Genomic DNA, 25,868 nt, shown 5'->3' with positions numbered 1-25,868 from the left:
TCTACGTCGCTGTATTTCTCCACACCTCCACTGCTGTTCCCGTTCTGCACTTCTGCGTTTCTCTTTACTGACGTATCTCAACACGGGAGTGGATCCTCTCCAGTGGAAAAAAAAAACTGGATGATATCCACTGGAAGATCTCACCATTCAATAAATTCTCTCTCTCATTTATTGCTGGTCCCACTTGTAAAATTAAAGGTGGGAGATTACACTTTATTATCTCCCGTGACAAAAAAAATGGAGAGGATCTATTTCCATCTCAACACTCCGTCTTCGTCTGTCGCCACTTCATCTCTTGCCACTCCATCATCTCCAGTTTCCTGTTACTTCAGGCATTGGCCGCATCGCACCTCTTCGGCTCTGCTCTTCACTCTTCACCCTTCAGCCTCTCGAGTGAGTCTGTTCCTCCTGCTGCCTACTGGGCGTCACACTGCTGCTTGCTGCTGCCTCTTGGAGTCTTGTCATATTGGTACATTCATTGATTTGTGATGCTTGTTTCATTGCTTAGATATAGATATAGCATTTTGTTCGGAGTCTTGCTAAATTAGTATCATTATTGATACTTTTATTATTCTGTTTGTTAATTGTTTGTGTAACTGTGTATTGACTTATTTTGAATTTGAAATTTAGGATATTATTCTTCTGTACTTCACTTTTTTTTATTGCTGTTGAAAATTAATTTGAGTGACTTGTTAATTGTGTGTATTGACTTATTTTGAATTAGAAATTTTGGATATTGTGTTTTTGTTCTTCACTTTTTAAATGATTGTTTAATGACATATATTAAAAGAGAGATATTTGATTATATTAAAAATGAAAATATTATTCAATCTTCTTAAAATATGAAGTCAAGAAGGATGGAATTATAAATTATTTGTTATTATTTTGATTTATTGTTTTAGTTTTTTAAATTGTTGGTTAGATAATTTAAAGAGTAATTATATTTTATAATATCATAATACAATTATAAAAATTATTATTATATTATATATATTTTGTCTCCATTGTCAAAATTTTTTGGATCCGTCACTAACTATACATATTATTATGTTAATTAATATCCTAAGGTTAATTCTTTGTAAAGAAACATAATGTAATTTTCAAAATAATAGCTTAGCATAATTTATTTCAATTAATTTTTTTAACACAACTAGTAATATTATAACGAATTATTTTAAAAATTTTGAAAAAAAATTTGTTTAGTGCAATGTAATTCTAATTCTATATATAGGAATTTGTAAATCGAACGAGGGTGAGTTAATTTACCTTGAAGCACGTTCATTTGATTTATTACAAACCATTTTAAATTGAATATAACTCATTCGATTTATATAAAAATGTAGCTATGGGAGATACACATAACGTTTTTAACTTTGGGGAATCTATGTTTTCATCTTTAAATTTATGCATATTTTCTGTCAATCGTCATTCTTTTATTACTGCTGTAGTTGTTGCGCTTTTTCTTTTTCTCCTTTTAATTGAGGTTCATTTGGATCCAGAAATGAATTTGATGTGTTTTTATTAATAATTGAGTCTTTTTGACTGTTTGTTCAAAATTGAACTAATTTTAGTTCATTTGTGAATTAATTGAGGTTTACTTGATGTTGTTGATAAGTATTGACCAAATTTTTTATTTTTTAAGTCAGAAATAAATTATATGTATTTTTGTTGATGATTGAGTTTTTTTGACTATTTGTTCAAAACAGAACTAATTTCGCTTCATTTATGTGCTAATTGAGAATTTGAGATTCACTAGTATTGACCAAATTTTTAGCAAAGAAGAATGAAATTATTCATTATTACGTTATTTAATGGCATTAGATTTCACTTCATTCCATTCAATTAGTTCAGATTTGAACAAGTAGTAAAAAAAAATTCAATCATCAACAAAAACTCATCAAATTAATTTTTTGATCCAAATGAACGTCAAATAAACTAATAAGTGAACCGAAATTACTTAAGAAATAAAAAACTTGGTCAAAACTTAACAACAGCATCAACTGAATCTAAATTAACACATAAATGAACCGAAATTAATTCAATTTTAAACAAGCAGTAAAAAAGACTCAATTATCAACAAAAACAAATAATTTGTTTTTGAATCCAAATGAATCTCAATTAAACTAAGAAATGAATTGAAATTACTTAAAAAATAAAAAATTTGGCCAATACTTATCAGCAACATCAAGTGAATCTCAATTAATTCACAAATGAACTAAAATTAGTTCAATTTTAAACAAACAGTAAAAAAACTCAATTATCAACAGAAACACATCGAATTTATTTCTGGATCCAAATGAACCTCAATTAAAAGGAGAAAAAGAAAAAACACAACAACTACAGCAGCAATAAAAACATGACGATTGAAAGAAAACATGCGAAGAAGAAAGAAGAACGGAAAGAAGAATAAGGAATGTGAAGACGAAGAAGGAGGAAAGCGAAAAAGAAGGAAGAATGCAAAGAAGAAGATAAAGAAGCGTTATTAAAACGGCTAAACGGGTGTGCGTATACGCTAGTATAATAAAAGTGGTTTTTGTTTAGCACGCTAGTGTAATAAAAGTGGTTTTTGTTGAGTTTGAGCATGTTTAATTGAACTTGAATACAAAAATGCTTGGATGTATAATTGGACAGTTAAATATATAACATGCATTAGAATAATATTTTACTAAAAATAAACTCATTTTTTAAAGGAATTATGAATTTTTTTTAAAGTTACGAATAAAATTTAAACCTGTGACCTCTAAATAAATATTGAGAGACTATGCTATTTAAAATATAATTCGTTGGCTATTATTCCTAAAAAAAATTTTAAAATTAAAAATAAAATCAAACCTACTATAAGAACATAATAAATCCAGAAGTCAAACCCCAACAAATTTACAAATTAACTACATAAAAATCTATTATTAAATTCATTTACTCCGATAAAATCTAATAAAAATATAAAATCCTCAATTAAATACTAATAAATTAACAAATCAAATTCTGAAAAATAATTACTTATTACTACATGTCTACATCTTATAGTTATCCTATGTATGGTTATTTCAAAATTAAATATAATTAAATAATTATATAAAATCATTTATACTATTAAGACTAAAATTTTACCAAGTTACTTGTCTCTACTTAAAGTATTTTTTATTTGGACAATGTCATTTCTTTATAATTATCCTAATATTTGAATATTTAACCCTTTTTTTGTCATCAGATGTATTCCTCTACCTTGTATGGGAAGAAAGAAATAGCAGAGTTTTTAACCTTTAAACTTTAATACTACTAAACATTAAACAAGTAAAGTGAGTGAGTGAATTTTGAGTGAGGCATAAACACAAACAGTAGGAAGACAGAAAATGAGTGAAGGTGATCAAACTCCGAAGCTCTTCACCAACAAGCCCCGAAAAGGTTTCTAACACTTATCAATCAATAATCCTTCTCTTTCTCTTTTCTCTTCAATCATTCTCAAACTTGCGTGTTTGGTCACAGAGCAAATCAAGCGCCACCAGAAACAGGCGCCGATGGGCACCCAGACGGCGGCTGCTGCTGCTACTGCTCCTCCGCCGCCGCCGCCACCGCCGAAGGAGTCTTTTTTCCGGCGCCACAAGTTTCTTTTGCCTGTGCTTTTGGCTGTGAATCTCGCCATTGGAGGTGAATCTCGCCCTTACTTTTTTTTCTTTTTAAATGTTCGGTTTGGATTTTTACTCGTTGGTTATGATGTCGGAAATTGATGAAATGGGGTTTTGGATCCGAGATTTCACCTAAATCTTCATGGGAGATAATTCCTTTTTCAAAAAAAAAAAAAAAAAATTCTTATTACTGGGTTGATGATGTTGGAGAGGAATAAAGTTTCTGATTCTTTTGTTCTGATTACAAAGGGAAAATGGGCTTAATGTCCTGTTGTTAATAATAGAAATAAAAGTAATAGGAGCTAAAATACAATCATCTTGGGTTTGAAATTTCTAGGTCGGTCTAAGCTTAGAATGTTCAATTTCCTTTTTTGTTAAGGAATGGGAGAGACAGAATTGATAGTACTAGTTTGGTGTTATTAGGCTATCTGAATTTTTCTCCTTTTGTAAATATGCAAAAGGTAATTATACTACGTTTGGGAAATTGTTGTGATGATAAACGGTCGAGGCTTGCCGGACGACACTGCTTTTGGTGTGTTGATTCGGCATTGAGTTATTAATGTTAGAAAATAATTTCAGTGTAACTTAGTTGAGGGCAGTGTTCGAGTGAGATCATAAGGTCTACGGCAGCTGCTGGTATTTTTTGAGGGTGGATAGGCTCCAGCAGTAAGGATTCTGCATGACAACCACGTCCCAGGATGAGGTTTGACAGTTGGTGAGATCATAATTTCAAAAGCATTGAATCTTGGTAGTGGTTTGACTAACAAATGAAAAACAGAAAAAGAGAGAACAAAATTTGGGGTTTGCACGGGGAATTAGAACATAAGCCTTTGACTTTATACTCTTTTTTTGAAAGGCCAGCACAGAAGTGGCAAGATAGAGCTACAATATGCTTTGATTCTTACAAAAGCATGTTTTCTTCTTATGATTGTCCCTTTTGCCTTGCATATGGACGAGTGAATCAATGGAACTGAAGTTGTTGCGGTTCTGAGTACATGGATGCCATTCACCTTTTAAATTTGCTGAAATGATTAACATGAAAAATTGAGTTGCGATATTTTCAATTGTTAGTGTATGTCTATGATATAATCTCAGTCAGAATCATATGTGCAATCAGTTTCACTTCTACTGTTCTACATGATTGATTTGTTAAATTCCTAATCAAGATCAAATGATCAATCCTTAGTCATCTCTGGGCCTTTTGTCGGATTGCAAATGCTTTTTTCATTATATAATTTCACAATTAATCAATTCATCTACCCACTACCGATACACAGATTTGCAAAAGATATGTGACCATTAACATTCTTAATTTTAGCTGAAATGAATAAGATGAAATCTGAATTGCAATTGATTTCTTTCCACTGAAATTCTTTAGCTGTTTTCAAATGTAAACTTATTGTAGTTGCCAAAAACTTATGGAAGATGGTTGAATGATTGCTTTGTCTGTTTCTGACCTAAGCTCGGTGAAAATTATATGTGCAATCCGTTTCAACTCTCCATGATTTATTATATGATTGAGGAGAAAAAAATGTAAATATTAAAGCATACAGAATACCCTATTCCGTTATTTTATGAGTAGGCTTGTTTTTGCTCTCAGATGAACTGGGAAAAAGAAAATTTCAAATTTGTTTTGCATGTTTACGTAAGCTTCTCAAAAGAAAAACCAGAAAAAGAGGAAGCAACCTACTTATAATTTTTACCAACATCAGTAGAGGAGAGAGAATTTTACATAGAAGCAAGGAGCAATTAATTTGCATAAAAATATAGTTATCACTATTTAATCAATGTTATGTTCATTTTTTTTGTTCTTTATATTCTGATTGCTAGCTTAAAGTGTTAAGCAACAAATAATAGTCCATTTTAAATCACACCCTTGCATTATCCTTGTCAATTCGAGTAGCAAAAGGTGTTGATGGATCTCAAAACTAGTTTATTCTCCCATAACAATTCTGTTAAATTTGGTTTTTAAATCATTTATTAATGTAAATATTGTTGCAGTTATGTATTTTAGGACAAATAAGAAAGATACTGGTGTTGAAGAAGAAGAAGATGCAAGTTCCATCTCAACCAAAGATGCTACTTCTCATGTTACAGAAACGACTGTGACCTTACCACCCATCACAACTCCTGTGATCAAACAGGAACCGATCCCTGAGGACCAACAGCGCGAACTCTTCAAGTGGATACTAGAAGAGAAGAGGAAGATCAAACCAAAAGATGCAGATGAGAAAAAGCGAATTGACGAAGAGAAAGCGCTACTTAAACAGTTCATTAGGTCAAAATCTATCCCTCATATCTAAAGATTATGTGTCTTTACGAAGCTCTTGACCTCAAATATAACAGAATCAATTCCTCCGATGCTTCTTCAATTTATCTCTTCTGTTTTACTTGTTTGTTGATATATTTTAGACTGTACATTTGTTGAAAATTGAATTAGCCAACTTACTTAGTGGAACAAGGATCTGTTGTAATTGTATTTGTTTAGAATTGATATTTCCTTACTGCTATTACTACATTTGATATGTGATCACCGGTTGTTTTCGTTCTTATTAACAGCAACTCGGGAGTGGATTGACTCTTGTATGATTCCTATGTTCAGTTAATGTTTTGATTCAAGTGATTTGTGAATAAAGTCTTGAATTAGATTGAAGGATGACTAGGTGATTGAACATTACCATTAATGTGCATGTAAAGTTCTCTAAACCACAATGAACTTCGATTTATTTATTCTTGATTTGATAAACTCTGAATGTTAGTTTATATATAAAAAAATGAATTCAAAAAGGAAAAATGTAAATTTTGGTACTACAATCAATTTCAATGCATTAATCTTTTAGTTGATTGACTTTGGATTGTTGTTTGGATAAAAAAGAAAATGTAAGGTGATTCTTTTATAGTTATACTCTTCATTGAGTGAAGTCTTGAAAGGGTACAAGAGTAAATAGATTAACGGACAAGTTTGTTATACAAATAACAAAATTAGGTTCATTCCATTTTGTATTTAACTGTACGACCCTGTCTTGTCATGTATATATAGATCAGTGTAAGTATATGTGAAGATTATATCAATAGTATTCATTAACCATTCCTCTCTCTTTTATTCATTCTTACTCTCTCAAAATTATTGGTTCCACTCTTTCAAGTCTCAACGATAGATGCTACATATCATGTTACACAAGAGACTTTGTTATGACTCTTTAGAGACTATTGAAATGAAATTTAAAAAAGAATTTACTCTAATATGACAATATAATAGAAGTATTCTAACGCTTCTACTCTAATCCTCTATCTTCTATATTATTCTTTATATGGACAATTTTATGTTAAAATAAAAGTTTTTTTATTTCTTCAAATAATACTAATTTATTATTTTTTTTCGTTAAAAAAATTCATAGAATATAATACTTATAAATTAAATTAAATTCAATTAATATTTTGCATGATAAAAAATAAATATGAATTTATTTATTTTATTTTATTGAAAATTAATGTCTTTTTAAAATTAATTTATAATTTAGGATTTAAAAATACATAAAAAAGGGCAAAAAACAGAAATAAGCCAAGGGAAGGCATAATTTACGTGAATCAGCCAACTTGAAAATTGCTTCATTAATCAACAAAAGCACATCTCTATGTAATTCGAACTAACTTAGTTCGAATTACATTTGTATATAATTCGAACCTATTCAATTCGAATTGTTCCAAAGCGAAATGCACACTAATTCAAACCAACCAGGTTCGAACTACAAGCATACATAATTCAAACTAGATGAGTTCGAATTACATAAGTGCAAGCTTCCCAAAGTAATTCGAACCAAGCTAGTTCGAATTACACAAATCGTATTTTGTACTAGGCCAGTTCGAATTAGTGAGCATCAGACCTGTATATATATGGTGTAAACGTGAGTTGCTCTCATTAGAGGGGGTAAGATGGCTAGTGAGGAGAGTTTTGTAGTGTTGGTTCACCACAGAGGATCGATTAAGAGGAAAACTCGTTCCGGTGTGAAGTTCACTGATAAGGATCCTCTCTGTATTATCGTGAGGCCTACGACGAGCTATGATGACCTTATTAGCTCTGTACTGCGGAAACTTGGTCTGGAAGGTGTGAAGCGGGTTAAGAAATTTTTCTATCGCATTCCAAGCACGGTGCTCCAGGAAATAGTGAAGTATGATTGTTTCACGATCGGGAGTGATGAGGACTTGCAGGTCATGTTTCAATGTCGCCGGTATTTTCCAGAAGTGAGGACACCAGAACTGTTGGCAAAGTTGGTTGATGTGGTATCCAGCTCGGGGGGTTCGAACCGGAATACCACCACTTTAGCCACGGCAGCCCGTTCTAGCTCCAGACCTGCCGTTGCTTCTTCCTCTGTCCCTGCGTACGAGCCACCCGTCCAACCTGTCGCCTCTCCTTCGTTCGCTATTGATCTCAACGGTAGTGTAGGCGACGAGGTCGGAACATGGGAATTTCTGCCGACCTCTTTATAGTGTGCTGCACCACCTGGGGTTGGAGAGGGATTGTTGGATGATCCAGAGGACGATGATGTCGAGCTGGATATGATTGCTGATGACAGTGGCGATGATATCGGAGCAAGTGAGCCTGCCGGGGCGGGAGGTGGTTCTAGCTCTGGCACACAACAGTACCTACCACATTTTTTCTCTTTGAACTTGGATGTCATGGGGCAGGAGGGGGTTCCTGGGCAGCCTGCTGGATTTGGAGCTAGACGTGCGAAAGGGACTGCTGGTCTGACAGAGTTTCAGGTTGGTCAGCAATTTCAGGTAAAGATCAGGCCCTGTTAAGTGTGAATACTTACAGTATCCGCCGAGGGGTACAGTACAAGGTAGTAGAGTCTGACTATCGCCGATATGTGGGCAAGTGTTCTGAGTTCGGAATGGGTGCACATGGTTGATTCGGTTGAGTCTCCGGCAGCGCAAGGGCATTTGGGAGGTTAAACGGCACAATGGACCTCATACCTGTCTCGCCACCTCCATCTCCAGCGACCACAGGAGTTTGGATTATCATGTGATATCGGCATTCATTATGCCAATGGTTATGGCTGATGCATTCGTCAGTATCAAGGTGCTCTGAAATGCAACGGTCGCACACTTTGGGTTTAGGCCGACGTACAGGATGGTCTGGTTGGCGAAGCAGAAGGCTGTTGCCCTCATCTACGGTGACTGGGATGAGTCGTACAACGAGCTCCCTAGGTGGGTGCTGAGAGTCCAGCTGACGATGTCTGGTAGTGTTGCAGTCCTTAGAACGAGCCCTGTTTGAGTTGGTGGACAGCTGGACGAGTCTCAAGCTTATTTTCATAGACTGTTCTGGACGTTTCCACCGTGTATCGAGGCATTCCGTCAATGCAAGCCGTTGGTTAGTGTTGATGGCACCCATTTGTATGGCAAGTATGGGAGAACGTTGTTTGTCACGATTGCACAGGACAGGAACTCCAACATACTCCTTGTTGCATTCGCACTAGTCGAGGGTGAGAATGCTGAGTCCTGGTCCTTCTTTCTCTCCCACCTGCGTCAGCACGTGACATCGCAGCCGGGTTTGCTAGTTATATCGGACAGGCATAACGGCATCAAGGCCGTGCTTGAGGCCCCCGACGGAGGCTGGTTACCTCCATCTGCATACCGGGCATTCTGCATTCGACATGTAGCAGCGAATTTCGCCTTAACCTTCAAGGGCAAAGATGCACAGAGGCTTCTTGTCAACGCGGTGTACGCAAAGACCAAGGTGGAGTTCGACTACTGGTTTGATATTCTGCGGACTGAAGACCCGGCGATGTGTGAGTGGGCGAACTGGATAGAGTATTCCTTGTGGACACAGCATCGTGATGAGGGGTGGAGATTCAAGCACATGACGACAAATATCTTCGAGTGTGTGAACTCAATCCTCAAGGGTGTCAGAAACCTCCCTGTGTGCTCGCTGGTGAAGGCAACATATGGAAGGCTTGCCGAACTGTTTGTTCGCAAGGGGAGAGAGGCTGAGGCCCAGCTGGGAACCGGACAACAGTTCAGTCAGCACTTGGTGAAGTGTATTGAGGCCAACTTGAAGACGGCGAGGTGCTTCACGGTGACTTTGTACGACAGGGATAACTCAGAGTTCACCGTTGCAGAGACGACTCCGACTGGCTTGTTCTCATTGGGTAGCTACAGAGTCTCGCTTGCATCTCAGAAATATGACTGCGGATACTTCCAGACACTTCATTTCCCATGTTCGCACTGGCATACTGTGCTTATTCACGGCTTACCTGGCACCCTTACGTTCACCAGGTGTATCGTCTTAGTTCGGTGTTCAATGTGTATCAGATGGAATTCACACCTCCCATTCTGGAGGGTTTCTGACCACCATATGACAGGCCGAATGTGATCCCAGACCCTAACAAGAGGCGTGCGAGAGAGGGTTGTCCGAGGTCCACTAGGATACAGACCAATATGGACGAGGCAGATCCGAACCAGCCAAAGAGATGTGGCCTTTGACGGCAAACCGGATATACATGTCGGAGTTGCCCACAGGTCGGAGGCGCAGACACAGGGGCACATGAGTAGGTGTATGTTTAGGTTTGGTGCTTTGTTTATTTCACTTTGCTGCTTAGATTCCACTGCTATAGGTTTCCTTACTTGTAGTTGATAAGTGATAGAATTTGTTAATGTTAATGCGATGTACTGTGCATGGTTTCTTAACTAAGGAATATGTTCTGTTTCCGGAGTTTCGAACGAAATGTATGTTCAACGTACACGGCAATAAATAAATCTATAAATTAAATTGAGACATGATGCGGAGACTATGCTAGTAACTGATATAGCCTTTCCGGATCATCCCCCATCGGCTGAGTATTCTGTTCGAGTCTTTGTCGGATCGAATCTGGGTCGTTTTCTCTGGGATTTGGTAGGGTATGAGAATGGAAAAGTGATTCGAATGAGGCTGATTCGAACTCCTTATATAGGCGAGACCTATGTAATTCGAACCAGCCCAGTTCGAATTACTATTTTGACGTGAAATTTGACTATTTTGAACCAGCCATGTTCGAATTACTTGTTGAAGCGTCCAAGTGTGTAATTCGAACTCACCTAGTTCAAATTATGCTCAATTGTAGTTCGAACCACATAGATTCGAATTAACTTCATCACGTTTCCTTCATAATTCGAGCTAAGTTGGTTCGAATTATATGTTAATGTAGTTCGAATCCAGTTAGTTCGAATTACATAGTAATGTGCTTTGGCTGATTCGTGAAGCTATTTTGAGTTTGGCTGATTCATGTAATTTGTTTCCTCCTTTGGCTTAATTCTGTTTTTAGCCCTAAAAAAAATTTGTATATCTAAATAATTAAATTTGAGATAAATAGACCAAAAATTTTACAAATTAAAATTTATTAATTTATAAATAATTATATATAAATAATTCGAAAGTACCATTTTAGAATTTTTATAATTTTTTAGGAATTATCTTGGGACTTTTTAAATTTTTCGAGAACTGTTTTATATTTCATTCTAGGGATTAATTTGTCTAGATCGTATATGTGATACTTAACAGTCACGTGTGCGAATTAACATTTCATATTATCGTTAGTGACTAACAAAAAGAAACTATATTATCTAAAAAATAAACGTTGAAAACTATTTTATGTATTTTAAAAACTGAAAGCTTAAAGTGTCAACTTTTAAAATTTAGGGATTAATTTAGATAATTACTCAAATAAATTTTACGTTTAAAAAATTCCATGCATATTTCATTCTCTTAATCTTTTCGGGTGCATTTAGAACTTTAAAAGGATTTGTATGTATACATTACCATCACTATCAATCAATATATTTTAGAGCCAATCAAAAAATGGGGAAATTTAATTTTATACATAGCTAGGAGATCGATGGAAAGAGTAGAGATGTTGGAATGTTTTCAATACTTTCATAATTTGGTTTTTATAATATTTTGACTGAAAACATAAAAGGGCATAATATCAATTTTTTTTTAATATCAAATGACACACCAAATGCCGTATTCTAAAGCCAAACTTAAACCATGTTAATTGAATAGCTTCTAGCATATAGTATAAGATAAAAAGAAAAAATTAAAGAAATGTTTTTTCTGAGTTTTTTTTTTCATACATCAAACAAATACTGATTCTTTCGTATATATGTCATATATATAATAATAAATATTAAAAGTATATGTTAATTGAATATACAAAATAAAAATAAATACAAATAACACACCGTATATAATATACCAACTTAAAGTTAATTTTAAATAGAAATAAATTAAATAAATAAAGGAGTTTTTAATTTTTTATAGGAAAAATCTAGGGGTAGCAACTTTTGTATTTTTTGGCCAACACTTAACCATCAAAATAAAAATGAGTGATTTCCCATCATTACATGTAATCTTACACCATTAAAAATAATATTAATGACCAATTGATAGTTATAAAATATCAAAATTGCTGGCCTAACATTTTCTTTTATAAATAAGGAGATGAGGATGATGATAGATGAATGAATGTCATTGGAGTCAGTGGCGGATCTTAGGGGGGCTAAGGTGGCCATAGTCCACCCAAAATAAACTGCACTATATATTAGATATTTGAATTATTGTTGTTCTTGTTAACAAATAGTCTATTCTAATAATTAATAAAAATGGTTCTATTATACTAGCCCAATCCCATACTATTAATTAAAGTAACACTAGTACATTTTTCAAATATTTGTTTCAAACCATAGAGGCATCAGCGCCACTTTTCTCTCTCTTTTAGTGGTTTCCAAACTTTTGTTCTTCTACTCTTCTCATTCTAATTTTGTTTCCATACCAAAATAAGATATATGAAAAAAAACCATTGAAGAAAAGTGAACAGCAAAATATTAACCATTTAATGCACAACAAAGATTCAAAGAGGTATATTTCAATTTTTTTAAGTTAATAACAATGTCAAGTATTATTTATATTATTTATTTAAAATAATTAATTTATTTTTTTCTATAATGGACAGTGTTCAAAGATTGAATAATGGACAGTGTTCAAAAATTGAAGTGAGGGCAAAACTCAATAGAATTATTTTTGGGCGAGACTTGGAACAAAAAAATAATCAGGTAAATCAATAACTTTATTTTTGGTTATTATATATTTGTGTTTCTAAAATTATTTGTTATTGCTCAATAGGTTTAATATTTTTTTAAAGAAAATAATATATATGCAATTATTTTTGTTTTTTTTGTTAGATAGTTCAAGTTAAGTTAAAAATGTTAAAGATGAAAACAATTCACTCATTTTTCAAGAGAAAAAAGAGAATATATGATGAACAAAATTCAGCTTCAGATTCTTTGAGTAATGTTCAAAATATTATTGAACAACCTGTGACACAACTTGTTGAGCAAGATATTCAACCCCTGCTTCCAAAATAGCAAGGACTGAAATAGATCAAGTTAATATTGATACATTGATGCGTGATCCCGGAAAGCGTCCACAAATTTGGAATTATCCTATCAATCAACAAGATGAAATCCGTAGAGCATACATAAAGTTTGGACCATATCAATTTATATGGATAAGTACCCTCTTTCTGGTCTAGAAAGTCATCATCGTCGTTTCAAAGCTCATTGGTTTAAGAGTTTTTCTTGGCTAGAATATTCGCCAGAAGTGGATGCTGCATTTTGTCTTCCATGCTATTTATTTTCTAGAAAATCAAGTCCATTCACATCAGGAGGATTTCGCAATTGGAAAAAAGTGAATAATGGAAAGGATTGTGCATTTTTATCTCATGTGGGTAAATCTCTTAATTCTCCTCATAATATTGCTGTTAAGTCTTGTAAAGATTTGCTTAATCAATTATGTCACATTGACAAAGTATTGGCTAAGCAAAGCTCACAACAAGTTTTAAGCAATAGATTGCGTCTTAAAGCCTCTATTGATTCTGTCAGATGGTTAACGTTTCAAGCTTGTGCTTTTAGGGGACATGACGAGAGTCATGAGTCTCAAAATCGAGGAATTTTCTTGAAATGTTAAAATTATTAGCTTCTTACAATAAAGAAGTGGATGCAGTTGTTTTGGATAATGCTCCTCAAAATGCAATATACACATCACCTTCTATTCAAAAGGAAATTCTACATGTTTTTGCTAGAAAGGTGCAAAATGAAATTCCCAATGAGATTGGTAATGTAAAATTTTGTTTAATTGTTGATGAAGTTAGAGATGAATCTAGAAGAGAACAAATGGCACTTGTTGTTAGATTTGTTGATAAGTATGGATTTGTCAAAGAAAGGCTAATAGATGTTGTTCATGTCAAAGATACTACTTCTGCTACTCTAAAACAAGAGATTTGTTCTGCATTATCTCATCACAATCTCAACATTCAAAATGTTCGAGGTCAAGGGTATGACGGAGCTAGTAATATGCGTGGAGAGTGGAAAGGGTTACAAGCTTTAATTATTCAAGAATGTCCTTATGCATATTATGTTCATTGCTTTGCTCATCAATTACAGCTAGCTCTTGTTGCCGCGGCTAAAGAAGTTGTTGATGTTCATGCTTTTTTCCAAAGTTTGAGTAATATTATCAATGTTGTGTGCTCTTCTTGCAAACGCAGTGATGAATTACGATCTGCTTATGCAACTGAAATTTCCCATTTAGTTGCAACTAATCAAATTGAAACAGGAAGGGGAGCAAATCAAATTGGCACATTAAAAAGATCATGAGATACTAGGTGGAGCTCTCACTTCAACTCAATTTGTAGCCTTTTACGTATGTTTGGAGCAACAACTTCAGTTCTTGAAGATTTGGCTACTAATGGATCTACATATTCTCAACGTGGTGATGCTACTTATGCTCTTAAATCTTTATTATCATTTGATTTGTTTTCATTTTGCATATGATGAAAGAAATCATGGGAATCACTGATAAACTTTGTCAAGCATTGCAACAAAAATCTCAAGACATTTTGAATGCTATGCATCTGGTTTCTAGTACAAAGTTATTGATTCAACAGTTAAAAGATAGTAGTTGGGGAGCACTTTTGGAGAAAGTTAGTTCTTTCTGCAATGAACATGCTATTCAGATACCTGATATGGGTGCTTCTTTTAGTGACATAATTCGATCTCGTCGTAAAAAGGATGTTGTCACTATTGAACACCACTATCGTGTTGACATTTTTACTAGCGTGATATATTTTCAATTGAAAGAGCTAAATAGTAGATTTAGTGAGCAAGCAACCGAGCTCCTCATATTGAGTACATCTTTAGATTCTAAAGATGCTTTCAAGTTATTCAGTGTTTACAACATATGCAATATTGCAAAAAATTTCTATTCTTTAGATTTTTCTGAGCAAGAAAAGATTCAATTGGATTATGAGTTACAACATTATGAACTTGATGTGGTTAAAATTCCAGATTTTCAGAATTTTTCTACTCTTGCTGAATTGTGTCAAAAATTGACAGAGACAGGAAAATCAAATATATATCCTTTAATTGATAGATTAATTCGTCTTGTTTTGACTTTTCCTGTGACAACAACAACAACTGAACGGGCCTTTTCAGCTATGAAGATTATTAAAACAAGGCTTCGAAACAAGATGGAAGATGAATTTTTAACAGATTGTATGATTGTATATATTGAAAAGGAAATTGCTTCAAAATTCACTTCAAAGATGATAATTGATGATTTTAGTTCCATGAAGTATCGTCAAGCAAATTTAAAAATATCAAAATTTTAAAATATGTAGTTAAATATTAACTTTTATATAATATAATTACTTTTTTTGATATATATGCTACAAATCATATTTTATTAATTTTTTATTATATTTTATATTTAATTGTCCCCTCTTATGAAATTTCTAGTTTCGCCATTCATTGGAGTGATCGATGAGTTTCACATGGTGGCAACTGCTATAGTGCCTTAATCCAATATGCTAATATATAAAAACAATATAATCATGCCTTTTGGTGGGCACCTCTAATATTCTTTAATTAACTCTAGGACTTTATAAAAGATATGAAACAAATAAATCCTCAAACTAATAAGCAAAACAAAACATGTATGAAATAAAGTCAGTATTTCATGATTCTCCTGACATTTTTTTTTCTTCCATACAGAAAGAAAAGCTTATTGTTCTCTCACTTTATTTGACAAATTTAACATTCCTTAATTATAAAAACTTCACATAATTTTATATATGTTAATTATATATATAGTAGACATAATATACATAGGTTGAGTGAATAGATATTAGATATATACCATGCTTTTCTCAATGCAAATGCATGCATAAAATTTTTTATTATATGTGATGCTCATTGCTCAAAATTTGTTGAGACTTCCCCCAACAAAACTTATGCCAATATCTCACGTTTCTCTTTTTTTTTAAAAAAAAGATAAGATCACGTCAACTTAGCCAGTAGACATATTTATTTCTACATATATTTATTATATTATTGGTCATCCAAATTTATAAATATACATATCTTCAACATATTTTTATATTCAAATACGCTGTCTGTTTGAACATGATGCTTTTCTGAATACATATAATTTGTAACAAAGTAATAATTCAAATATTATAGTAGTTAGGATGGATATATTATTTTTGTAAATACGAATATTATATTTGTTGTTAATGCTAATTAAGTTAGTTAAGACATCACAAACAAAAACCTCTCTGGCCTCTACATCTTGCACTCTTATACACGCATGCACGTTGATCAATTCTTTCAATAACAAAAACATTGTAGCCACCATGCATATTTAATTATTTATTATTATAATTATCCATATTTAAGCCAAAGCTAGCAATTTGTATCACATAATAGTAAGCTTGGAAGTTTAAAGTGCAAACACATAATAACAATAATGGATAACAATTTTTGGATTGTGTTTGTGATAACACCATTTTTTATCTTCTTCTTGTACAAGAGGAGGAGTAATAATAAGGAGGTGAAATCAAAAGAGAGAGATGATGATGAGGTTCCATTATTAGGGAGTCTTGGATGGCCACTTATTGGAGAAACCATTCAATTTGTTTCTTCTGCTTATTCTCATCACCCTGAGACCTTCGTGGATAAGCGCTGCCACTTGTAAGTTCTTCCACATTTGTTCCATCATGTATTAGTTTTAGTTTCATTGCTCTATCTCCTATGGATAGGGTAACAACTTTATTAAATTTCGGTCAACATGTAACCAACAAAAGAAAAATGAGTAATTTTATGTTATTGGATGAAATTTCATACCATTAAAAACATCATTAATGACTACTTAATATATAGCTACAAATCACAAAAGTTATTACCCATAGCACTCCTCATTTCCTCATTTCAATATTAGGGTTTTATTATTATTAATTTGATTAGTTCAAGAAATTAAACTTGTGCCTTCCTTTGAAAAAATGAAATAATTCAAAAATAATAATTTTGACTTTATAAGTTTTATCATTTCTATTAGTAGTAATTCGCTTAATTCAATTCAAAAATTTATAATCATCTCTTTTATTTTAGATTTTTTTTTCTGAAACAAATGTCATGGATAGTTTAGATTTATAATTTAAGGATGAAAAAGTTTAGAGACCAGCAATTTTATTAAATTTTAGTCGGTATGTAACCAACAAAAAAAATGAGTAATCCCACACCATTAAATGAAATCTCACACCATTAAGAACATCATTAATGACTACTTGATGATTACAAATCACAAAAGTTGTTGTCCCTTAACACTCCTCATATAAGATTCAAAATTTAAAATTTAAAATTTAGGATATTTTATTATTTGTTTATCTTTCTATTTTACTAATTAATTTTTATAAGGTAAAAATTCAGGTACATTTAATTTCATGTGAAGTTGATAGTTAATTAAAAATTATTAAATAATATAATAATTTTAACTAAATTATCATCTAACACTTCTCAATTATCACCTTCACATAAAATTGTCTCTATTGAATTTTCACCTTTTTGATTCATAGATGTTACATTCCTTATTTCTTTTCGAAGCGCATTAGCGTTTGTCCTACAACTCCTCAAAATCATTAGAAATTGAATGAACATTTACAACTACTCATCAATCAACTAGGTTTTTTTTTTTCTAATTAAGAAAAAAATGTTCAAGAACCCATTGAATATTTGAAGTGATAGATTGGTATCATGCAAGATGCAGATATGGGAAGGTGTTTAAGTCACACATATTTGGAAGTCCAACTATAATTTCAACAGATGCAGATGTGAATAAATTCATACTAGAAAGTGATGCAAAACTTTTTGTTCCTTCTTATCCAAAGTCTGTGTCGGAGTTAATGGGAAAGTCTTCTATTTTGCTTGTCAATGGAAGCCTTCAAAGGAAAATACATGGACTCGTTGGATCTTTCTTCAAGTCTCAGATTCTCAAGGCTCAGATTACTACAGATATGCATAACTATGTTCAAGAATCCATGGCAAATTGGAGTGAGGAATCCCCCATTTACATACAAGATGAAACAAAAAAGGTTAGCTTTATTTTTTGTGATGGAATTTCAAGTGTGAATATGAGATATGGCAATTTTTGGATTAAGTAAGATGTGTGATATGAGATTTTTTTTAATTAAATTATTTAATTTTAATATACTATTATTGTAAAATTATCTTATACATACATGATACATTTAAGTGTGCATAATTTTTGGACTGGAATTTCAAGTGTGAATAGTTAAGTCAACTGAGTACTATGTATTTGAGAAGATTCATTGTATTAGGATTTTTGGATTAAGATGTGTGATATGATATTCATTTTATTTTTTTATTAAATTTAATTTTAATATATTATGATTGTAAAAGTGTTTTATACAAATTAAACATTCAATTGTATATATAATTACGTTGATAAAAATATATAACTTCTTTTTTATTACATAAATAATCATTAAAAAATAGATATAATTAAATGATTGGGTATTTTTTACTATAGTTAAACTCATTTTTTACTCAATGTATTAGTTTAAATCTTATAGGAGTAATTAAATTATCATTTTTATGCATAAAAAATTCAAAATGTTGTGATGTATGCATTCTTAATGAAGGTATAATAACGTTAATTGTAAACAAATTTGCAGTAAATTTTTGTATTATTTAATAATTAATTATATTTAGTTGGTGATATATTTTATGTAAAATTTTAAATTTAAAAAATATTTTAAGATGTTTATTTATATTATTTTATTATTCCAGTTAAATTACGATTAGATCGGTTAAACTAGTAATTCAATGAATTAGTGACTATAGTGATTCGATAATCAGTTGGATTTTTAAAATTCTAGTTATATCTATCCATTAATAAAATTAATATTACATACACTTATCAATGTTGTAAACTTTTATAAATAATAAATTTATCAACTTACAAATAAAAATGATCATTTTTTTAAGCTTTTAGTAATTACTTACAGTGATTATCTACATAAAAATATTTTTACGTAAAGATAATAACTAAAATATTAATATTTATTAAATTATTTAATAATTTTAACTATTATCTTTATATAAAACATTTTTTTTTTACTTGTGACGAGGATTTTAACCCAACCCAACATTTTGTGCATGTGTTCATATGTCTTTCGTCGGCAGGTCAGAATCTATATCCAATTGATGTTTGAACTTCATATATTATGTTCAATTTTATGGTGACTTAAAAGAGAAGAGTTCTCAAAAGAGGACATCACATAAAACGAAAGATGCTCATTCTCACTAATTTTTATGTATGTGGCATCATTTTCTATAAACACAAGTTGGTTATGTATGTAAAGATGAAAGTTGTAAGAAAAAGTTAGTAATATATAAAACTAATAAGGTGATTGTTACGGTACGATGATAAATTTATACGTACCGATACGTTTAAAATATGGATAAATAACAATAAAATATATGGAATTTATTTTTCACGTCAATATTTAAGTTTTTCTTTTTTAAATATATAGTATATCACCACTTTTACTAAAAGACCCTTTTAATTAAATAAAAATAAAAAATATTTATTTATTTAATTTTATAAAAAGACTTAAACATCTTTCCTTTATTTGATTAGACAAAAATACCCTTTTAAATTAATCAAATTTTAAAATTCAATTAATCCTAATTTTATAATTTCAAATAATTGAAACAACAAAACAAAAAACACATTAAAAAAACAAAAAATTAAAATTATTCTTTTCACCTATGTTAAACATATTAAAAAAATAAAAAATCAAAATTATTCTTCATCTGCCTTCGGAAACCTTCTCGTTCAGCTATGAAGGTTTCAGTGTTCCACGTCTTCTCTCCTCTTCCTATCCTCTCTCTCTGTCTCTGTCTGCTCATCGATCTCTCTCATCTGTCTCTCCTGGTCAGGGTTCACTGCCAATGGCACGAGGCCCGCCATCTCCGATGCCGCCTGGGCAATTTGCACCAACCAGGCCCAGTGGTGGGCCTCCACAGCCTTTCCCTGTTCCGCCACAGTTTGGGCAGCAGCCTATGGGTCCTCCACCACCTGGTCAGATGGTGAGAGGGCCTCCTGCTCCGCCAAGGTCGGGGATTCCCGCCCCGTCTCCGCCTCATCCTGGGATGCCTCCTCCACCTGGCAGCGGCGTTCCGGTGTTCGGACCTCCTCGCCCAGGCATGCCTCCTCCACCGAACCCACAAAACCAGCAACAGCAGTAGTGGTAATGAACTAGGTAATTTCTTTTTTTTTTTCTTCTTCTATTTTGATTTGTTTCTGATAACTAATATAGCTTGTGTCTTATGGTTATCTAGCATAATTTGTGTAGGATTATATTTTTTTTGTTTTTGTCTAAGATTGTGATGTCTTGATGGACGAAGAGTGGTCATAGAAGTTCATGAAATTAAGATACGATGGGAATTTGCAGTTTTGAAATAAAAATGAAATTGTTCATCATGTATTTTGGTATTATGATTTGTAGATATGTTAGAATGCTATCACTAGAAGCAATTAGCTGCAGACAAAAAAGACAGTATTTTGGCATATCATAGTCATACTCATAAACAGTTTATGAGTTTACTTTTGGATATAGGGTATAATCCTAATAAATCATTTTGTTAGTTTATGATTGAGTAACAGAAGGAAATCAGTTAGTTGGTATGAAGTTTATTAGTATAATGGTAGCAGCAACTTACATGAGTTTTGTGATAAACCTTTTGTCTTTCACTTGTACCTTTTTATATGTGGGTTTATTTATAGGGAATTTCTATGGATTTTCTTCCTTTGTGTTTGTGATTTGACTATGAATCCTGCTAATTGAATTAGGTAGTCTTCATTGTCAAATAATTTTGGTTTATTTAAATAATAATGTAGCTAATTTGAACTATCTATGGATGACTTTACTATGAATAAACTATCTATAGATGCTTTTGTTCTCCCCCAAAATGAAATACACTGTCTCTCACTTTTCATAGTTGAGCTGAACCCGTGACCATGTATCTTAGATTTCAGTTTTCATTTTATTCTCTTATTCACTTATCCATAGTAGAATAACTTAGTATACTTCTGTCACATATGTTCCCGTTTTCTGTCGAATATATTTCATTGCCTTGCATAAAACAGATTTTCAGAACAAGCATGTTTTGTAGGATGTGATTAAATTTGTCACATCTATTTGGTATAAAGCTAATGTTCTTTTTAGAGGACTTTCCCACTTAAACATGTTGAGATTTGTAAGCTACACGTCATAGAAAGCACTTTAAATCCCCCTCTCTCCCTCTCCTTTTTTGTCCCATGATCTTCCATAGAGGATCTCTTACCATCTATTTCCTTTTATTATCTTCTCTCATTCTTAATCATATTCTTTTTTATAGAAAAATGCATTTCATTAATCAAATAATAGAAATTATTGAAGCTGAATTAACTGATTGACCCCTTACACTACATATTTGGAATATAAATTAAAGAGTGATTCTAGGTAACCAACTTTTTTGGCCAACATCAGCCAACTTTTTTAAAATTATTTTGTTTATCTTAAAATCTAGACGCTAACTCGTAAATCTTTAACCTTAAATCCTAAATTATAAACCTAAACACTAATGTTGGCTAACTAAAAGGTGGTTCTCTATACTTTCGTTAAATTAAAACATGATACAGATTGTATGTATCGTATGTTTTGTTTATCTCATTTTGGTTGGGTACTTTTACATGAGCTGAATAATTTGGTATTAATATTATTATACGAGTAGTACATTCTATTCATTCTATATACCAAAAGTATTAACCACTAATTAGAAGTGGGGCTGTCACCTGGTGTTCTCCGTGACCAATCTGTTCTTTAATTGTACGGTCATATCCATTGAATTATGTGCCTCTGATTTTTTCTATCTGCATTTTCAGCAACCTTTATTTTTTGCTGACATGTTAACATTACTTTCAGCCAGTTCACTGGTTATTGTAGAATCTGTAGGCTAAATTTTTTATGAAGAAATCCATTTTTTTGTATGGTCACTAGTTACAACTAATTTATTAAATCTTTAACTTGGATTTGTATTAGCATCTTGTAGTTCATTTTTGTCTTATCTGCTCTGACCTATGGTTAACTAGCATCCCTCATTTTTTCTCTACTAAACAAAGATGTTTAAATTACTGTGCAGCTAAATTTGAGTTGTTATTGTTGGTGCTCTGAAGAATTGAAGATTTGGACCTTGGACATGTGCATGTTGCAAACCATCTTGTAGTTAAGCGGTGATTGTTGCTTGTACAACCTAGATCATTCTCTTGTTAGGGAATTTTTTAAAATGTGTTGATGAGAAGTTATATGTTAGAAAATCATGTTTTCGGGGAGGTTATGCTATTGCAGCCTGAGCATTAGACTTATAAATCAATTGTGTAGATTGTCAAGAAAGGAACAAAAATATGATGCCGGATTGCAAAGACAGTGTACTGATTTGTGAGTGTAGGACCGATCTGTGACCCCCATATATTTCCGATTACATAATATACTTATGACTTGGGTAATGTTGAGCAATCTTTTTAGCTATATACAATTATTAGATAAAGGATAGCTAGTGGTTCAAATAAAATGTTCCATGGATAATTTAAATGGAACAGTAAATGTGCTATTTGTTTCACCAAACATTTTCCCCCATTTTACTGGAAAACATTCATAACTGGAAAATTTTGTAATCAGAACTTGCTTATTCTGTATGTAAGAGATCTCAACTAACATAATTATACAACTTTCCTTTACAAGATTAACAACTCTAATACATATACAATTTTTCATCAAGCTGTGTCAGCCATGGATGGTATTTCAAAATCTACTTGGAATATCTTTCTTCTGATTTGAGCTGTTGGATTCTTTGCCGTAGTCTACGCCGGTGGTCATGAATTTTCCAAAGGCCATGTCCCAATATAACCGTTGAGTATATGCCATGTGTGATAATGGGAGCTAGAATGTTATTTGTCTGTCACATAACCATTGCCAATTAGTTTATCCTTGAAACTATTACACAAAACCGAAAAATATTTTCAGAAGATTATATAAAATGTAAAGATAAGAAGATTACTTGAATCCATTCAAAACCCAAGTAGAGGGCAAGAAGTCCTTCAAGAAGAGGGGAATATATCTTTTTCATTTGGTGCTTCTCATACCATGCTGCAAACCGAAAGCAAACAGTGCAATTAGACTCATGAAATAGATATAATAAGTAGAAACTGCTTAATCAATGACTAGTAGATATTATATCATAGAGAAACTTTATAACTTTATGACTTTATTCCACCACTTTCTGAACCAAATGAAACTTTGTTCAATCTATGAATCTATGAACTGATTCTAATGCTTTGCTGCAGGGATAAGTAATTGAACCTTCAAACAGCTTTTTCAAATCTTGACAGCCCGAGTGAGATTGCAAAACAGGTGCCACAACATAAGTGGGATCTGAAAGAAGTAAACAAATAAGCAAGAAATCGTTAAGCAAGCTTAAAAACAAAATAAGTCAATACAAAGGGAAAACATGTTGAAGGGCAATAAGAAGACGACCTTTGGGCGAGGCAGCCACATAATAGAGAGAACCAGTAAGAACAGCTGTGAGTACAGCTGCAGATGCTTGCGCAAAAGGTACAAACAGAGGCAATACCCCTGTCTACAATTTTGAAAATAAATCACCATTTAGCCACTGGAATGAAAACTTTTGCTTTGGATACTTGTAATAAGTAGCCCTTGTCAGATGGTATAACTGAAAAAGGAATAGTAACTTGAGCAATAGGTTCTTGGTAGGAACTCGCGTCAACAACTTCTGTAAATCCAAAAGCTTTTGCTACAGAAACAACAAACACAATAACAAATAATGAACCAAGGATTGTGCTAGGTGAAAAAACAATATTCAGATCGATTTTAGGACTGATTTTGGCACCTTTTTCACACTTATGTGGATTCTTATCCACGCCAATTATTCGAGATGCTCCCCTTAGTTTTGCACCTTGTGCAACCTAATTAAAGGAGAATTCATAAATTATCTTGTAGTTTGGAAATGATAATTAGTAATCAATTGAGAACTGAAAAGTTAAGATAGACAGAGTTGTTCGCTGCACTTACAGAAAGGCCAACAGTTCCGAGACCAAATATCACCCCAGTTGATCCTTTTGTCACATTAGCAACATTCCATGCTGCGCCTAGACCTTCCATGAGTGACATAATCAATCAGAAACCAAGAATTTATCAATGGAATTAAGAGTTATGAATTCATCGAAGCAAGGCAGCAACTAGAGTTTAGTGGCACTCTAATATTACTTTTAGATCAAGACTATACTCTAAGAAAATGCATGAAATGCCACTTTGATTCTAGACATATTATGTTTCAATACATGAAATGCCACATATAAGAACCATTCCCAACCCAAGCAAAATGTGAACTTCTAAGTTTAAGTTAAGCAATCATTATTTCAGGCATTCAATAAGCCCAACAACACATGAAGTCAGTATTTTGTATTAACAACTTCTGAAGAGGCAGCAGCTATGTATGAGCGTGAGAATCCATCAACCCAGTTAAATAGTTTCCAGTAAGTATCAGAACAAGAAAACTACAAATACAAGAAATAGAAAGCCTAAGATCATTATGAAACTATACTTACTTTTAAATCATGTGAAAGTTTTAAATTTTCTTCAATATCGCTTTTTCTTTTGGCCAACTCATTAGATGCAGCTGTGATGGCTTCATTTTGCTTGTCATTGACTACCTAATAAACAAAAAATATGTGAATTTGGGAATTGTAGTTCAACAAACTGCTGAAAGATAACCATAAATAGCAAAGACATCAATAGTGATTTACTGAGTGAAACATAATAGAATAGTGAAAGACACACATATGAGCTGAGTAACTTTACCTTTTTTCCCTGATCAGGCAGCATATTCAAAACTGAGCATAAATGAACTTTTAATTATTTAAACAAAAGCTGCATCAACCAGCCCCTTCTCTCGGGTATAATCCAAATCACCCGAACTCCCACTTCCACTTCAAAATCCCAGAAAAAAGGGAAAACCCCACTTGCACTAGAACTCCCACATCAAGAGGTAATGATCAAAATGTAAAGAAATATCCCTCAGAGCTAATAAATAAATAAGATAAAATATAAGCACATGAATCCAAAAATTGCAATTAACATGAGAAAAGCATGGATTGCATGTACAGAGGCAGCATCAACTTAATTTCACAAGTACATTTCAGCAGGGCAGCAGGTAGAATCAGGTCACATGAAACAGAAACAGCACAGCAATGATCACACCAACATCATTCAGCAAACAAGCAGTATTAAGCCATGTTGGATAAACAAGAACGGAGCAATTATCAGGCCTAGAATTCTCTAACCACAACCTAGCTACCTAACAGCATATATATCTATCTATCCTAACAAACATAATTAATCCGCAATCTAACTAAAAATAACAACAGAATTAATAAAAGAAAGTAAAGAAACAGAGCAAGAAGCAGGGATGAGGCAGGGACCTGGAATGTAGCAGAGACAGACTGGGAAATGGAAAGGGGAAGAAAAGCAGAAGTAGTGCCGCCCAGAGTTGGTGGTGGCCGGCTGAGCTCGCGGCGGAACGATGCAGGGCAGAGAGATTCAGCTTCTCTCTGTGGCAGTGACGAGAGCTGGGGGGGCAGAAGCGTTCGAAGGGAAGAGGAGAGGCGAGAAGAGAAGAGGGAAGGTAAGAATGGTGGTCAGCTTGCCGGACGGTGGGTCGCCGGACGGAGAGCACGGAGAGAGAGGAGCAGTGAGAGGGGGTGAGAAGAGGGAAGAAAAATAGGCAGAAAGGGAG

General features: G+C 32.9%; 2 protein-coding genes, 1 long non-coding RNA gene and 1 pseudogene across 3 annotated transcripts in view; 3 read left to right on the top strand and 1 right to left on the bottom strand.

Annotated features, from left to right (window-relative positions):
- Nucleotides 1-3,247: 3,247 nt before the first annotated feature.
- LOC107464271 (uncharacterized) lies at nucleotides 3,248-6,282 on the top strand. Its single transcript, XM_016083200.3, has 3 exons — nucleotides 3,248-3,405; nucleotides 3,487-3,648; nucleotides 5,628-6,282. Exons 1-3 carry the CDS (start codon nucleotides 3,354-3,356, stop codon nucleotides 5,927-5,929), a joined length of 516 nt encoding a protein of 171 aa, XP_015938686.1. The 5' UTR covers nucleotides 3,248-3,353; the 3' UTR covers nucleotides 5,930-6,282.
- A 6,781-nt stretch (nucleotides 6,283-13,063) lies between these two features.
- Nucleotides 13,064-15,514, top strand: LOC127741498 (uncharacterized; annotated as a pseudogene).
- A 947-nt stretch (nucleotides 15,515-16,461) lies between these two features.
- LOC107464245 (3-epi-6-deoxocathasterone 23-monooxygenase CYP90D1) overlaps nucleotides 16,462-25,868 on the top strand; it is a 35,129-nt gene continuing 25,722 nt past the window's right edge. The window contains 2 exon segments of the mRNA XM_052254149.1: nucleotides 16,462-16,685; nucleotides 17,758-18,082. Of these exon segments, the coding sequence (XP_052110109.1) occupies nucleotides 16,462-16,685; nucleotides 17,758-18,082 (549 nt within the window).
- On the bottom strand, nucleotides 23,453-25,848 carry LOC107464247 (uncharacterized). The gene is made up of 6 exons (XR_002367788.2): nucleotides 24,935-25,848; nucleotides 24,682-24,782; nucleotides 24,146-24,228; nucleotides 23,964-24,039; nucleotides 23,591-23,867; nucleotides 23,453-23,488 (listed from the first exon to the last, which is right to left on the bottom strand). It is a non-coding gene; the product is annotated as an uncharacterized LOC107464247 (long non-coding RNA).

The sequence above is a fragment of the Arachis duranensis genome, chromosome 9 (assembly GCF_000817695.3).
Source record: "Arachis duranensis cultivar V14167 chromosome 9, aradu.V14167.gnm2.J7QH, whole genome shotgun sequence".
Lineage (NCBI taxonomy): Eukaryota > Viridiplantae > Streptophyta > Magnoliopsida > Fabales > Fabaceae > Arachis > Arachis duranensis.
Note: the sequence above shows the minus strand (reverse complement) of the source record. Positions and strands in the feature narration are given on the sequence as shown.